Below are 14,845 nucleotides of genomic sequence, written 5' to 3'. Positions count from 1 at the left end.
ATAAAATACTAATGAAAAAATTTTTTTTTATTGTTGTTGTTTTGTTTTTGTCACAACTATTTAAAAAAAACATTAACAGAAACTATGTAACATTTTCTCAACAAGACAAAATCGTTGGTGCTATTACAGCACAGGGAAGATATTCAAAGCAAATCACTAGGTTTGTCATACAAGATTTCCTTAGACTATGGAGAATAAAAAGTGTTGTTTGTGGATGGTATTCAGACAGGTCTTGAAACATGTAGACACTTGTGAAGTCGGCTAGCAGATATTACAAAGAAATAGTCCATTTAATAAGTCTTTACGTCTGTGGATCAAGCATCATCTCACAGGTACGTCCCAGCTCTCCCAGTTTGACACGGGCATATTCTGCACGGTTTAAAGCCATCTGACAGTCCTTTCTGGCTGAGTATGTTGATCCCTCATGAGGCTGACCTGTTGCCACCTTCACTCAGAAAAGAAGAAATAAAGTGAGTGCAGCACAGAGGCAAAGTTTTTCTCCAATGCAATGTTTTATATATGATGGATGGGTGGATGGATGGATGCATGGCACAATGCATAGAACAATGAATAGAGAGAATGATTGGATAGATCATGATAAATGGAAGGATGTATAGATAGAATGATGTATGGATGTATGGAATGATGGAGATAAAATGATAGATATGGATGGATGGAAAGATAGTACAATAGATAGATATATATAGATAGATAGATAGATAGATGTGAATTCACATACACACCTGTGTCAGATATCGGATCTGTGAACTCAGTTCATTCTCAACTCTGTTGATGGAGGTCTGGAACTGATTCAGCTGTCGATCTAATAAACTGGCATTGGCCTTCTCTTTAGAAAGCTCCAGCACGATATTTCCTGATAGACATATTGTTATTCAGTTTGTACACTAGATTAAACATATACAAAATGATAAATTCTAACACTGTAATGCTGTAATGGTGAGGTTTAAACAAGTATATTTATAATGTCAGTTACAAAACCCCTAATTAAACAAAAAAGCCTGGTTTGCTGGACTCCCGGTCTGGACCATCTGATCTGTTTACTGGTTTTAAAACCAGCTTGGTCATACTAGGAAGCTAGCCTAAACAAGCGAAGACCAGAAAACTACCTTAAGATGTTTTAAGTCTTTTTTTTTTTTTTTTGGGGGGGGGGGGGGGGGGGGGTCCTCAGGAATGTCAGTTCTATACGTTTTATCATATTTCATAGGATTACGTCATGACTTATAGGGCAATGCAATCAGAATCCAAAGACCAAAAGTTGAGAAAGTGTCTGAATTGATATGCAAGCTTTACTGAACAACACATCTATGAACTGACACAAACCTGCGCTCTGCAGCACTAAAGCAATCTCCTTCTCCACATCTTCTAATGCTCTCAGCCTATCATTAGCCATTCCGACCACACAACCTACAGAGTAGAGACGCGTAAACATACAAAGACAAGCGCTCAACTTACAGAATTATCAACTGCAGCAGAAAACCAACACACACACGTTAACTATACAATGAGTTTAATTGTTGAAAAATTAAAAAAGCACTTCATAAACCTATATGTTTGTAAAATAATTTAAGTCTACTTACATGTATATTGAAGCACCGAAAGCTAAAGTTGACAAGATATTTAACCACTAAATGTAGCACACAAAGCGCTTTCAGTATGTTGCGAAGTACGGAAGCCGCAGAAGAACAAAATGATAAAAACGCGAAATCTGCCGAGTACCGTGTAGAGAAAACTAAACATGGATCACGTTTAACTAGTATTTAAAGCGATTTGCGCAACATCTGGAGAAAATCTGCCACGGAAATTGGTTGTATAGACCTGCCCGTGATACTCAATGTGAAAAACGCTGTAAAAATACATTAGACGAGCTTCAAAAGTGTGAAATAGGTGAATTGTCCATCTGAGCTCCAAAGCTGCAGATCATGGAGTCTTGGAAGAGTCACGTGCGAGCGGAGCTGTTTCACAGAGACTGCAGGCAGAGAGACCCTTTCTCTGGCCTCTTTGACAAGGGTGAGTTTAACACAGATGCTGTCAAATGTACATAAACAGGCTATAAGTACTGCTGTGCTTCAGTAATGACTGGATGCTCTGACAGTGTCCAGGCTGGAGGAGATGCTGGACTTTCACATCAAACTCTGGCAAGGCAGGTAACGCAATGCGTGACATCTGTTATTGTACTGATTTGATTTCTTAACTTATTGGCATGAATTACATTATGCATATATCCTGGTGTATGTACTTGCCATACATTGGAATGTACTATGTTTTGTTTACTGTTATATTTGACTCAGTTCCAAAGAAAATGGAAGCTCAAAATGCACAGATAAAGGAGGCACACTTTATTTGAGAGTGAATGAGGTGGAATTTCTTAATCAACAGGTGAGAGAAATATTCTTAACAAACATCACTGATAAACGGCCTTATTGCTAAAACTAATGTGTTATTTCCCACCATATCTAGAGATTTTGTGCATAACATGGTCGTTTGTAAGTTTTACCAAGGTTATGTTATTGTTATGCGTAATCTTTATGAAACTTTTTTTTTTTTTCATGTTTCACCCATTTAATCGATGTGTATGTATGATATCAGTCTCTCACTACTACTAACCATGGAATACCCTTCCACATCTGTCTTTTTTCAAGCTCAAGCAGAAAATATCAGATCTGACCAGCAATATATACCTGAAGGAGGCGGAGTTACAATACTGTCACTCACAGTAGGTCAAACAGCCAGTTACATCTTAAAAAAGATGATAAAATCATCAAGACAAGCAGTTCTAATAGGGTTCTTTCATGTCTTCCTGCTGTAGAGTTGCCCATTACAGGACAGAAGCGGTTTTGTTGGCCCAGGGGGCTTCCTGTCTGAAGTCTGATCTGGAGGAATATGAGTATCAGCTGGAGTGTCAATCAAAGGAACTGACAGCACTGAGATTGGAGCACAACATACTGAGAGAGGAACTGGCTGCCACAAAACTCCAGAAGGAGCAGCTCCTAGACCGCTGGTTAGAGGAGAAAAAAGAAGAGGCCGAGAGGATTAATAAGCACAATGCCACACAAGAAAGGTGAATGTTATACCATAATGTTTTATTATTGCTGCCTCAATGGTTTTACACATAAATGACTTGCCATTCATAATATCGTCCACTAGGTGGCAACGTTTGGCTGGTCGACTGAAGAAGCGGTATCGTGGCAGGTCTCGCCCAACACCGTGTGCAGCTAACAGCAGCTCAGATATCAAACCGACAGAGCCTAAAATTTAGCGTCCTCCTTCTTAAAACAAACGTAGTTATGGAGGAAAGTGAATTTTATTATGTTTCTGGTGATTTTTCCACACTTTTGGAGATTATTTTATAACAAGCATTTAAGCGCTTCAAAAAATGATTTTCTTACTCATTTTTTTATGTCGTTTTCCAGTACAAATATCTTCTTAAATCAAGAAACATTTACTTGAGAAGCAAAATGACTTAAGATATTATCTTGTTTTCTGAAAAAAAAAGATTTTTCTGACCCTATTGGCAGATTTTTCCTGTTTTAAGCATAAACTCACTTAATTTTAAGTAATTTGGCTTCTCTAGTAAATGTCTTAATTTAAGAATGTTTATGTGCTGGAAAACAAGAAAAAAAATACTGAATAAAGAAATCATTTTTTTTTGCAGTGTGAGAGCAAACACCTTGACTTTTCTCAGCAAATTGCTGAATTCAAAGGTTAGTAATAAAGCTTTCCAAATTTAATAACAGCCATGTTGTATTTTATTTGTTTTATTAAAAAATTAAATAAAGTTTTAAAAGAAAATGGCAAACAGTGTATCCTGTGATTATGAAAATTGTTAACACAACAAATTTCCTTTCTCCTGAGGGATGTTAAATCTCTGTACATCCATTGGCTGTTTTTTTAACCAAATGCAGCAGCCCAACAAATTAAAAGCAGCACTTTCATATTTTTACAACCTGCAGAAAGACAATATGTGCTCAATCACATATGATCCTCACAGCAGCACAGAGAAACATGCACAGCCCCCGTCACTGAATCTGTCCATCTTTGTGTAATGCACAGGGGTTATTGTACAAAGATCACAGGAAAATCAAGACCGTCTTTGTAAAGGAATAAATATGAAGCAATTTAGCCACCTTTACAGATGGGCTTGCCATTCATAAAATAACAGTTGGCACAATATGAGAGTATAATTATCACATGCTTATGAAAAAATGTATGAAATTCCCTGGAATCCCCTCCTTCATTAGCTTTTGACAGGTATATTAATCAAGTAATTTACTTTTCTCCACCTTTTTTTCCCCAGTAAAATGTCCAAATACTGCTTTAATTGCAATGAGATGAAAATAATTATTTCTTTGTTACACCCTTAAGGAGATAAGAGATGCACAATTTGATGTGAAGCGCTTCTGTTCTTGGTGAATGAGATGATAAAAATTCAGCAGTCCTCCTCCTTGTCGATCATTCCTTTTAACCGCAAGCGAGCAAAGTCCTCAAATACAATGTCGTCATCTGTGGTTAAACTGCTGTAAGAAAGAGTAACATGGAAAGCAAAGCTTTAAACAAGAGGGAAATCTGATCATTGTTTGTTGTTATTAAAAATTCTTGCTTACTTTGTGTCAAACTCTATCAAATTGGTGTCAATTGGTGGATCCAACATTGGAGCAGCTGTTAAACAGAAAAAGTATTATTATTAAATGATTAATGAAGGTTTTATTACTTTGACAGTTAGACATGGCCTATTTCTGTGCAATTAATGAGGTGTTTTGTGTTTGATCATGGCTTGACACAAACCTGAGGTCGAATGGAAAAGGGTGGAGTCTGTGGGTTTTGGATGCATTAAGACAAAAGGCAGTTCCACTGAAACATCCCTGAATGAGAGAAAGAGAAAAACAACACAGAAACAACATTGCCATTATTTGAAATACTTGAGGTGTGCAAAAGTTCTTAAGAGGGCAAATCTCTCAAGAACTGACTGGGTCATATTTCACTACAAAATTAAATCTAATATATAATGTGTGTATGCATATACTCATTTGGGTTAGTAAGTTTTTTTTTTTTTTTTTTTTGAAAGAAATTAATTATTTTATTCAGCAAGGATGCATTAAATTGATCAAAAGTGACAGTAAAGACAATTATGTAACAAAATATTTCTATTTCAAATGAATGCTGTTCAAGAATCATGAAAAAACCTATTCTGAAAGATCATGTGACACTGAAGACTAGAGTAATGATGCTGAAAATTCAGTTTTGACATCACAGGAATAAATTACACTTTAATATATACTAAAATAGAAAACACTTATTTTAAATGGTAATAATATTTCACAATATTACTATTTAACTGTATTTTTGAGCAAGTAAATGCAGCCTTGATGAGCATAAGAACCTTTTAAAACATTGCAAAAATCTTACTGACCCAAACATTTGAACAGTAGTGTATATTTTGCAAAAAGAAAAATTATTGTAGAATACAATTTTATGATTTTTTTTGGATTCTAATATTTTCATGACAATTAAGCCACATTCACTTCCATTGAAAATGTCATACTGTAAGTGTAATCCTCAAGGGACAAGTTGATTTTTAAATATTTGTAATCTGGAAATCATAATTTGCCATGCTTAACATTTCATCCAGTTTTAATCATGTGAAAGGGTTTTATGATATAAATAATAATCAAGTAAATATTATATTTTCTTTTAAAAAAATTATAAAGTACTTTACAGACAAAATAGGCTTTATTTACATTACAACATGCAATTCTTTAGATTTAAAGGTAAAATATGACCTAGACATTTCTTAGTGAGATTCATCCATTCATGCGGTTTCATGTGTGTGTTGAGATTAGTGCTCTAACACTATCAGGCAGAAAACATCAGGGTCAAGTTGAGCAGATCATTGGACACCATGCAGATCTCCTTTTTATGGCAAACCTAGAGACACTACAGCAAGCCACCAAAATACACAATGAATGTATTTACCTCTCCAGCAAGCTGCTTAAAAGCCTAACGTGACAGACAGATGGAGGGGAAGGAAACAGACAGAGAGAGATACATAAAACAATGGGAGAGTGACAAAATGATTCAATAACCACAACGAAGCAGCACAGACAGGCGAGAGTTCAGGGAGGAAATATAAAGCTCGCACAGCATCCTGCAAAAGAGTTTTAACAGCTAAAGCACAGCACGCTAATTAAAGCACCACCGCTGAAAATATCAAAACCAAGAAAATGATTTAAGACAAAAATGTCTAGATAAACTGGTCAACTAACACACACAATGAACTACATGTGAGATAAATTCTGATTATTAATATATCTAAAACATTAGCAATATGTAACAGTCCTTAATGTGTGGAGGACTACAGACCTATCAAAACTGCTCCCCAGTGTGTGACTGTAGAGGAAGCAGGTGTGACACATGACTCACCCTCCACGGGAGACCACCAGTTTGACTTTGACCCGATAGGACACTAGGACACCCAGAACTTCCTTATTACTCACATCCTTCACACTGCAGTCAAACAAACAAACAGAATCAGTCAGTCGGCTCTATATCCTACAAAAAATTAAAGCCAACACAAAACCTACTTTTTTTGAAAAAAAAGAAAATCAACTGTTTTTACATTTATGAAAGATTACAAAGATGCCTGAAGTGGACTGATGAATTGTATACAAGAGGACCAGGAAGGTGTATTAGGAAAGTGAATAGGGTCATTTTGATTTCATATACACTACTGTTCAAAGGTTTGGAGTCAGTAAGAATTTTTTTTTTTTTTTTGGAAAGAAATGTTATTCTGCAAAGATGCATTAAATTGGTAAAAGTGACAGTAAAGACATTTATAATGTTATATTTACATATTAGGTGTCCTTAACTACTATGTACAAACATTTAAATTAATCAATTGATACAATGTACTTTTTATATACATACATGTATTGGATTCTGGAATCCACTGCCGCTTCAATATATATCTTTTGAGTTATTAATCAACATTTATCTTTCTAAATATTAAATTATGTGCATGATTTCTTCATCTTATGTTAAAGCATTTATTTTCCTTTTCATCTTCAAACACTAGAGAATAATGATGAATATTGTCTGTATCCCTCACTGAGAGAAAAGTACAACTTATCAGTATGTTTTGGGAATCTTTCCTGTTTATAGTTAAAGCCTGGGCCAACTTCAACCTTAAAGAAGCTGTGAATCCTGTGTATCTGTCTTGTATTGGTACTGATGGATAATTGCTATTCTACTAGAGACCTGCCGGTGCCTTTTCATGATTTAACAGATCACCATGTGCCTAAATCCAGGGTCCGAGTGTCAGAAGCGTGATGGATGGAGATTTGCTTCTGACTATCAGTCCATGTGTGGAAGATTACTAATTATATTTTTCTTAGCCAATCATAATCGTTTAACCTAAAGAATGATGTAGTTAGTAGACTCTCTTAGAGTATAATTGCTGTGGAAATGTGAATGTACGCAGAGCGGCTTACAAACTCCTTGTGAGACTTGAAGCTAGCTTCTGCTGATGAAACTGCTATTCTTCAGTAACATTTTCTTCATTTATTTTTTTAAACTCTGATTCCCGGTCTTCATTCATCATATCTGGTCTTTTGGGTCTTTAACTGTAAAATTCCCCTACATTATGTTTAAAAAATACCTGCTTATAATTACATATGTAATTAATTTCTGTAATTACATCTATAATTACACTGTTGACTCTTAACCCAAAACCATACCACCAAACCTGTTCCTACGCTTACCCGTATCCTACCTCAATAGCAGGAAAAGTGTTTTACAATACAACATGATCACAATAAGTACATTGTACTTATTTTTGATGTAAATACATAGTAGTTAAAGCCACCTAATATAAAGTGTGATTGTACTTTCTATTAATCAAATAATTCTGAATAAAAAGGATCACAGTTTCCACAAAAACATTAAGCAGCGTGACCATTTTCAACACTGATAATAATAAGATGTTTCTTGAGCACTAAATCAGCATATTAGAATGATTTCTGAAGGATCATGTGACACTGAAGACTGGAGTAATGGTGCTGAAAATTCAACTTTGTCATCATAGGAATAAATTACATTTAAAATAAATTAAAATTGAAAATAGTTATTTTAAATAGTAATAATAATTTTTTACAATATTACTGTGTTTAGTGTATTTTTTAATCAAATTAATGCAGCCTTGGAGAGAATAAAAGACCTCTTTCAAAAACATTTTAAAAAAAATCATACTGACTCCAAACGTTTGAACGGTAGAGTAGACTTTAAGCACAAGTTGATTACTTACCTCTCATTTACTTTGGAATTGAATTTGAAATAGGAAACTTTCCATTTTGCGAACATTTGATTAAAGGGATAGTTCATCCAAAAATGAAAATTTGATGTTTATCTGCTTACCCCCAGGGCATCCAAGATGTAGGTGACTTTGTTTCTTCAGTAGAACACAAATGATGATTTTTAACTCCAACCGTTGCGGTCTGTCAGTCGTATAATGCATGTCAATGGGAACTCCATTTATAAGAGTAAAAAAAAACATGCGCAGACAAATCCAAATTAAACCCTGCGGCTCGTGACAACACATTGATGTCCTAAGACACGAAACGATCAGTTTGTGCGAGAAACCGAACAGTATTTATATCATTTTTTACCTCTAATACACCACTATGTCCAACTGCCTTGAGCGCACGCACGGCATCCGGTGTATGAGGTCTGAATGCACTCTGATGCCGGAAGTGATCGCTTGCACTCATTGACATATACACGCGAGAGATCACTTCTGTCATCAGAGCGCGTTTTTAGATGTCACCAACCGGATGCGGCAGTTGGACATAGTGGTGTATCAGAGGTAAAAAATTATATAAATACTGTTCGGTTTCTCGCACAAACCGATCGTTTTGTGTCTTAGGACATCAATGTGTCGTCACAAGCCGCAGGGTTTAATTTGGATTTGTCTGTGCATGTTTTTTTGACTCTTATAGATGGAGTTCCCATTGACGAGCATTATACGACTGACAGACTGCAACGGTTGGAGTTAAAAATTATCATTTGTGTTCTACTGAAGAAACAAAGTCACCTACATCTTGGATGCCCTGGGGGTAAGCAGATAAACATCAAATTTTCATTTTTGGGTGAACTATCCCTTTAACTAGCCTGAGCTTTGCACAAATGCCTGTATACGTTAATAAAATGTTGCATGTTTGTAATTCTACAACATTACAATTTTATAAGACAAAAAATGTGTTTTTTCATAGTAACCAGTGAGCAAATAAATAGGTAAAATGTGCTGGTTAAGTACAGTAATACTCACATGGTACTGGATGCCAGGTTGGTGTCCTCATGTTTGAGTTTTCCATCCAGCGCCAGCCCTCTCTTCTCTCGATTGTTGTTGAAAGTGGGCGTGAGTGTGTACACTTTACAGAAAGTAGAGCTGGATGCCACTTGATCGCTGCAGAACACAAAGACGGAACAAATACACTTTGTTACCCATGTACACATCATTAGAAAGTCAGCAAACAGACAGAAGAAGACATGTTTTATGTCACTTTTTGGTAGGTTTGTTCTCCTAATGACATCTTGATCATAAATCTTGAATAAATGAGAACTAAAAGTTCAGGTAATCATTTCAAAACACCAACATCTATACTGTGTAAATAAAATTGGCTTACTCTGCCTCTATCTGAGCCACTGGACATTTGTACTGTGCTGTACTGAAGAGACAGATATCAGCATACTGTCGTACTGTAGAGACAAAAATGCAAACAGTACAGTAACAATATGTAAACAGATCATAGATGATGACACTGATGAAAATAATGTCATAAACTACAAACAGCAAGGCTGATGGCTGTGACTCACCTGATATTTTAACCCTTTTGACAGTCTTGGTTGAGTTATTGGTGACATGGACGTTAACACTGATGGGCTCTCCATGGTAATACAGCTGTGTGAGATGATCAAGGTTAATTATAGGTTAATTATTTCTAACTAGCACTGATATGTGTTAAACAGTATGTTACCTCTTTATCTAATGAAGCCTCTAGGTGTAAAGACCGGTCTGACATGAGGAAACTCCTTGTCGTCTCCACCATTGGCTGTGGGCCAGGTTTCTCAGGGGCGTACTGGACTTTACGAATCACTAGTCGCACTGAATTCCTTTCAAGAAATAAATAATCTTCAAATAATATCTAAACTTTCCTTTGAATGATTACTTACACTGAAAGCTATGGAAGCTTGTTTCTGCCAGAGAATAAAATAAAAATAAATAAAAAGGTAACTGACTTAACTGCGAAATATAAACTCGCAATTGTGAGAAAAAAAAAATCAGAATTGTGAGATAAAGAATTGCAATCACCTTTTTTTTTTTATTCCGTGGCAGAAACAAATGAACAAAAAACAGAACTGCAAGATGTAAAATCAAAATTCAAGGAAAAAAAAACCTCTAAATTGCAAAATGTAAACTCACAGTTCTGAGGGAAAAAAATCTGAATTTCAAGATGTAAACTCACAATTACGAGTTATAAACACGCAGCTCTGAAAAAAAAAAAAAAAGGTCTGAATTGGGAGATAAAAAGTCACAATGACCATTTTTATTTTGTTATTCCATGGCAGAAAAAAAACTGAATTGTGAGATGTAAACTAAGAATTCCATAAAAACGAAACAACACAACAACAACAACAAAAAAAAAACCCTGGTAATTCTGAGGAAAAACATATTTATACCTTGCAATTACGAGTTATATACTTGCAATTGTGAAAAAAAAAAATCAAAAAATTGTAAGATAAGAATTCACAATGACCTTAATTATTTAGTTATTCTGAGGTGAAAAAAAAATTGCGAGATATAAAATAAGAATTCCAAAAAACAAACAAACTCGCAATTCTGAGGAAAAAAGTCACTAGTTCGAGATATAAACTTGCAATTACAAATCTATACCTTTGCGATTGGGAGTCTGAACTGTGACAAATGCGCAATTGTGAGAAAAAAAGTCAGAACTGTGAGATAAAAAGTCACAATCACCCCTTTTATTTTTTTTATTTTGTTGCAGAAAACATTGAAAACAAATGATTATGGGTCAAAAAAGGAAGGAAACTATAAAGAATCAAACCTTTTGTGATTCTTGTCTTCCATTGATTTGGCACAGAAAGCCCTGATCTCAAAATCCACCCCACAGGCCTGGAGCGAGAAAGACGGAGGTAAACAAATGACAAGTTTGCTCAAGCTTCACAAACAGGATGTGTGCAAAATTGGGTGACAAATCTAAAAGTGTTAGATGGAGCTTGTTGCATTAAAAGAAGCTGTGAATAAGTGATATTACCTTTCCTGTGTCCTCAGGCCCAGGCTGCAGGGTAACCGAACATGGCAAGTTTTGAGGTATCTGGAAAACAGAAGAATATTTCCACTTTAACATACACTACACACCCTAATATCTCATCAAGTACTTCCTATTTAGAAGAGATGTACCAATATTAAAATTACCAGCCGATACAAAGTGATAATTATCTTCATGTTACAGTTGATAACTGATAAATGGCCAATATTAAAAGGGTAACACTTTACAATAAGATCTCATTAGAGACTGCGTAAGAGACTGACATGGAAGACAAAAAATTGTTGAATAAAGTCTTTATTTTTATTTGTTTTTTTACACACAAAAAGTATTCTCGTCACTTCATAACATTAAGGTTGAACCACTGTAGTCACATGGACTATTTTAACAATGTCTTTACTACCTTTCTGGGCCTTGAAAGTGGTAATAACATTGCAGTCTATCAGAGGCCAGAAAGCTCACGGATTTCATCAGAAATACCTTAATTTGTGTTCCGAAGATGAGCGAAGGTCTTACGGGTTTGGAGCAACATGAGGGTGAGTACTTAATGATAGAATTTTCATTTTTGGGTGAACTAACCCTTTAAAGTTAGGGAGAAACTCACAGTGAAATGGAAAGGATAAGCATTCTGGCCCAGTTTCTTCAAAAGTCTTTCCTGCAGACGACTGTGGGGCTTGGATTCCTCTGGAATGGGAGGATAGGCTTGAAAAGTGAAGATGTAAAGATCTTTCCGGAAGGACAGCCCTAAAACGTCAAGGTCCTCGCGGCCATACCGGAAAGCACAGGTTAAAGTCACAAACACTGGAAGAAAGATTGAATAAAGTATTATGGATTATTACAGAAACACCACAAGTGGGACATCATTTGCATTTGATGTCAAGCAACATGAGATAAGTATGGAAAAACACTATATATGAGATAAGCTTTCCAAATTCACCAACTGGAAAAATAAACAGTAGGTATGCACAATATATCAGTATCATATAATTTAATTGGGCATGCTCATTTCCATGTATTTACATTTAGATTACCTTCTGCCATCATCTAATGCTCACTTAAATCTTTAAAAACACTACTAACTTAATAACACTGTTAATGTAATCTTTAGACAACAAATTTCAAAACGAATATAATTTTTTATAATGTACTTTATAATGTTTGAGATGTTTAATTCACTTGAAGCGCTTATTTATTGATTTTAATGTTTAGGATTTAATTATTTAGACAAATTATATAGAGTTTTACTATCTTCGATTTATCGGTTACCGGCCATGACATGAAAATAATTACTGGTTTATCGGTATCAGTCAGAATTGTAATTTCAGTGTCTTTCATTTTTCAAATTTCAATTGCCATTCATACCAAAAAACAAAGTCAAAGATGCTTTTCTGCTCACCTTTTCTTTCTTTGAGATATTCAGGTTCGATCAGGATTACACCATCTGTAGCATAAGTATATAATATGTTGTATGTCAGTGAACTTTCAATAGAAAACTCTTACTTCTCCATTTAAATACAATTGAACTGACGGTCTTAAGTCACTGACCAACAGGGTCTACGTGATCAAGATGATCCACAAAATCTCTTTTTCCCAGGTATACGGTAAGCTGTAGAAACAGACAAGGTTGTAACTACAACTTGTGGAAACCAAAACTGTGATAGTGTGATAGAGAAAGTTCTTACCTTGCAATTGGGACTAGACTTCTTGAAAACCCTTTAGAACAACATAAATGTGTGCATGAATAATCACAGACATTATCAGAGCTGATCGTTTAGTAAAAATAGGTGGGAACGTTTTAAAGTGAAGCAGATGGCAAGAACCAAAAGAGCAAACAAATGGTGGAGAGCAACAAATGGCATGATGAGAGAACTTGTTTTCTTGCAAAGTCCAACAATACTACGATCATGCTTGACAATATTAATAATACTTTTTCATGAAATAATTAAAAAGAGCAGTATGAGAATTTTGCATAGACCCTACATGAGCAGATGTTGTTAGCTGCCAGGCTAAATGCCTGCTAAAGGATGAACTGACTTCCAGTAAAGCCGTTGGGAATTCTTAAAATACATTTCTAACAAAATTACGAAGATTGAACATTTTTAATATAATAAACGTGATTATTAGGTGCTATCTCTCCATCATGCTCAGTCAGGTTACCCAACCACGTCCATTTAAAATTCAGCTAGTATTAGCTTTTCTACTGTTCGCTTCATATTTTGAACAATAATGATAACAAAAATAATTTATTTGATGTCTGAGGATTTAAAAAATACTCACCGGGTGCCTGCCTTGTCCCCCATAATGAGGGAAGAATTGGCTGTGAGAATTTGTGGAGGAAAATACAGCTATGGAACAGAGTGTAAACAGAAGCTCCTAGGTGTTCAATCACTGCCTGGTAGCTGGCGGTGGGCGGGGCTACAGTCACGTGATCTTCCACCCACAAAAGTTGCAGCAGACAGCCGTAGATACAACAACCAAGTGGCGCCTCAGAATCACAGTAAAGAAATGCATTATTTATTTATCTATTAACATACTTATTAAATTATACTGATTAATCATATCTATTTATTTTTATTGGTTATATTAAGCATATTATTTATTTATCAATACTATTTAATTATAATTATAGTATAGTATACTAATATATTATTTATGGTACATTTAGTATAATATAATTATTTTATAAGTCACACTTGTCTTTTTTTTATCAAACTAAAATATATAGCAAAGTGAGAATGGTGAGGTGATAGAGCTCATCTATGCTTTGATAACACAAGGGGTCAATTATGTCATACTGTACCTTTTGATGTATTTTTATTTAGTAGCAGTGTGAGATGACATCAAAGAGTGATATTTTCTCTGAGAGGGTCCATGTACCCGAAAGTGTAATATCTCCACAATCATTGACTGGATGAGCCATTTATGTAGAAGATGGTTGTGTTTTCTTTATAATTATAGCTTTGAAGGTAGTAGCTTCACAGAACACTGCAAAGGTTTCACAACACACTGGTTTAAACTGATGAGGGAATTTGACAGATCTGCACACATCAGATGAGATATCAGACTGCATTTTAGGCCTAACCGAAGAGAAAAACAAGCCATCCGCTGTTTCACCATAACCTATGAAAGCCCATTTCTGCCACATAAGACATGTAAATCATAACTATGATATAAAAAGTCTCAATTATGAAATACTAAGTCAAGTATGCGATAAAGTCAAAATTATGATATATTAAGTCATACCCTAGTGAAAAAAAATAAAATGTATTTGAAATACATTTATTTTGTGCAAAGTAAAAATACCCTGCAATTGTACTTTTGGTATACTAAACTGGTATACTTAAAGTCTGCTAAACTGGAACAACTAATTTTGTACTTAATGCACTTTAATTGTGCGGAAGTAGTGCATTTAAAGACTGACAATGATCATACAGTCCTTATTAACAGTGATATTAAAACATTTCTTAGGCATAATATTAAGAAATATG

The 14,845-nt window shown here is 35.0% G+C and overlaps 3 protein-coding genes across 6 annotated transcripts; 1 reads left to right on the top strand and 2 right to left on the bottom strand.

The window, feature by feature from the left end:
• Positions 1-6: 6 nt before the first annotated feature.
• Positions 7-1,813, bottom strand: med11 (mediator complex subunit 11). Its single transcript, XM_051908332.1, has 4 exons — positions 1,599-1,813; positions 1,342-1,425; positions 744-874; positions 7-445 (listed from the first exon to the last, which is right to left on the bottom strand). Exons 2-4 carry the CDS (start codon positions 1,409-1,411, stop codon positions 302-304), a joined length of 345 nt encoding a protein of 114 aa, XP_051764292.1. The 5' UTR covers positions 1,412-1,425; positions 1,599-1,813; the 3' UTR covers positions 7-301.
• Positions 1,814-1,835: 22 nt separating this feature from the next.
• On the top strand, positions 1,836-3,822 carry si:ch1073-143l10.2 (uncharacterized protein LOC565165 homolog). Its single transcript, XM_051908329.1, has 6 exons — positions 1,836-2,028; positions 2,114-2,165; positions 2,310-2,397; positions 2,661-2,734; positions 2,828-3,079; positions 3,166-3,822. Exons 1-6 carry the CDS (start codon positions 1,941-1,943, stop codon positions 3,275-3,277), a joined length of 666 nt encoding a protein of 221 aa, XP_051764289.1. The 5' UTR covers positions 1,836-1,940; the 3' UTR covers positions 3,278-3,822.
• arrb2a (arrestin, beta 2a) lies at positions 3,761-13,840 on the bottom strand. 4 transcript variants are annotated; one of them, XM_051908326.1, is made up of 16 exons: positions 13,635-13,840; positions 13,040-13,070; positions 12,903-12,963; positions 12,754-12,798; positions 11,962-12,158; positions 11,346-11,405; positions 11,136-11,203; positions 10,047-10,182; positions 9,886-9,970; positions 9,696-9,768; positions 9,338-9,475; positions 6,439-6,522; positions 5,992-6,015; positions 4,804-4,880; positions 4,623-4,677; positions 3,761-4,532 (listed from the first exon to the last, which is right to left on the bottom strand). In XM_051908326.1, exons 1-16 carry the CDS (start codon positions 13,655-13,657, stop codon positions 4,448-4,450), a joined length of 1,242 nt encoding a protein of 413 aa, XP_051764286.1. In that variant the 5' UTR covers positions 13,658-13,840; the 3' UTR covers positions 3,761-4,447. The 4 variants fall into 4 exon arrangements, with proteins under 4 accessions (XP_051764286.1, XP_051764284.1, XP_051764288.1 ...); XM_051908324.1 differs by having other exon boundaries at positions 3,761-4,535; positions 13,635-13,838; XM_051908328.1 differs by lacking the exon at positions 5,992-6,015 and having other exon boundaries at positions 13,635-13,837.
• Between the last annotated feature and the right edge of the window lie 1,005 nt (positions 13,841-14,845).

The sequence above is a fragment of the Ctenopharyngodon idella genome, chromosome 10 (genome assembly GCF_019924925.1).
Source record: "Ctenopharyngodon idella isolate HZGC_01 chromosome 10, HZGC01, whole genome shotgun sequence".
NCBI lineage: Eukaryota > Metazoa > Chordata > Actinopteri > Cypriniformes > Xenocyprididae > Ctenopharyngodon > Ctenopharyngodon idella.
This window is presented reverse-complemented; position numbering and strand designations above follow the sequence as displayed.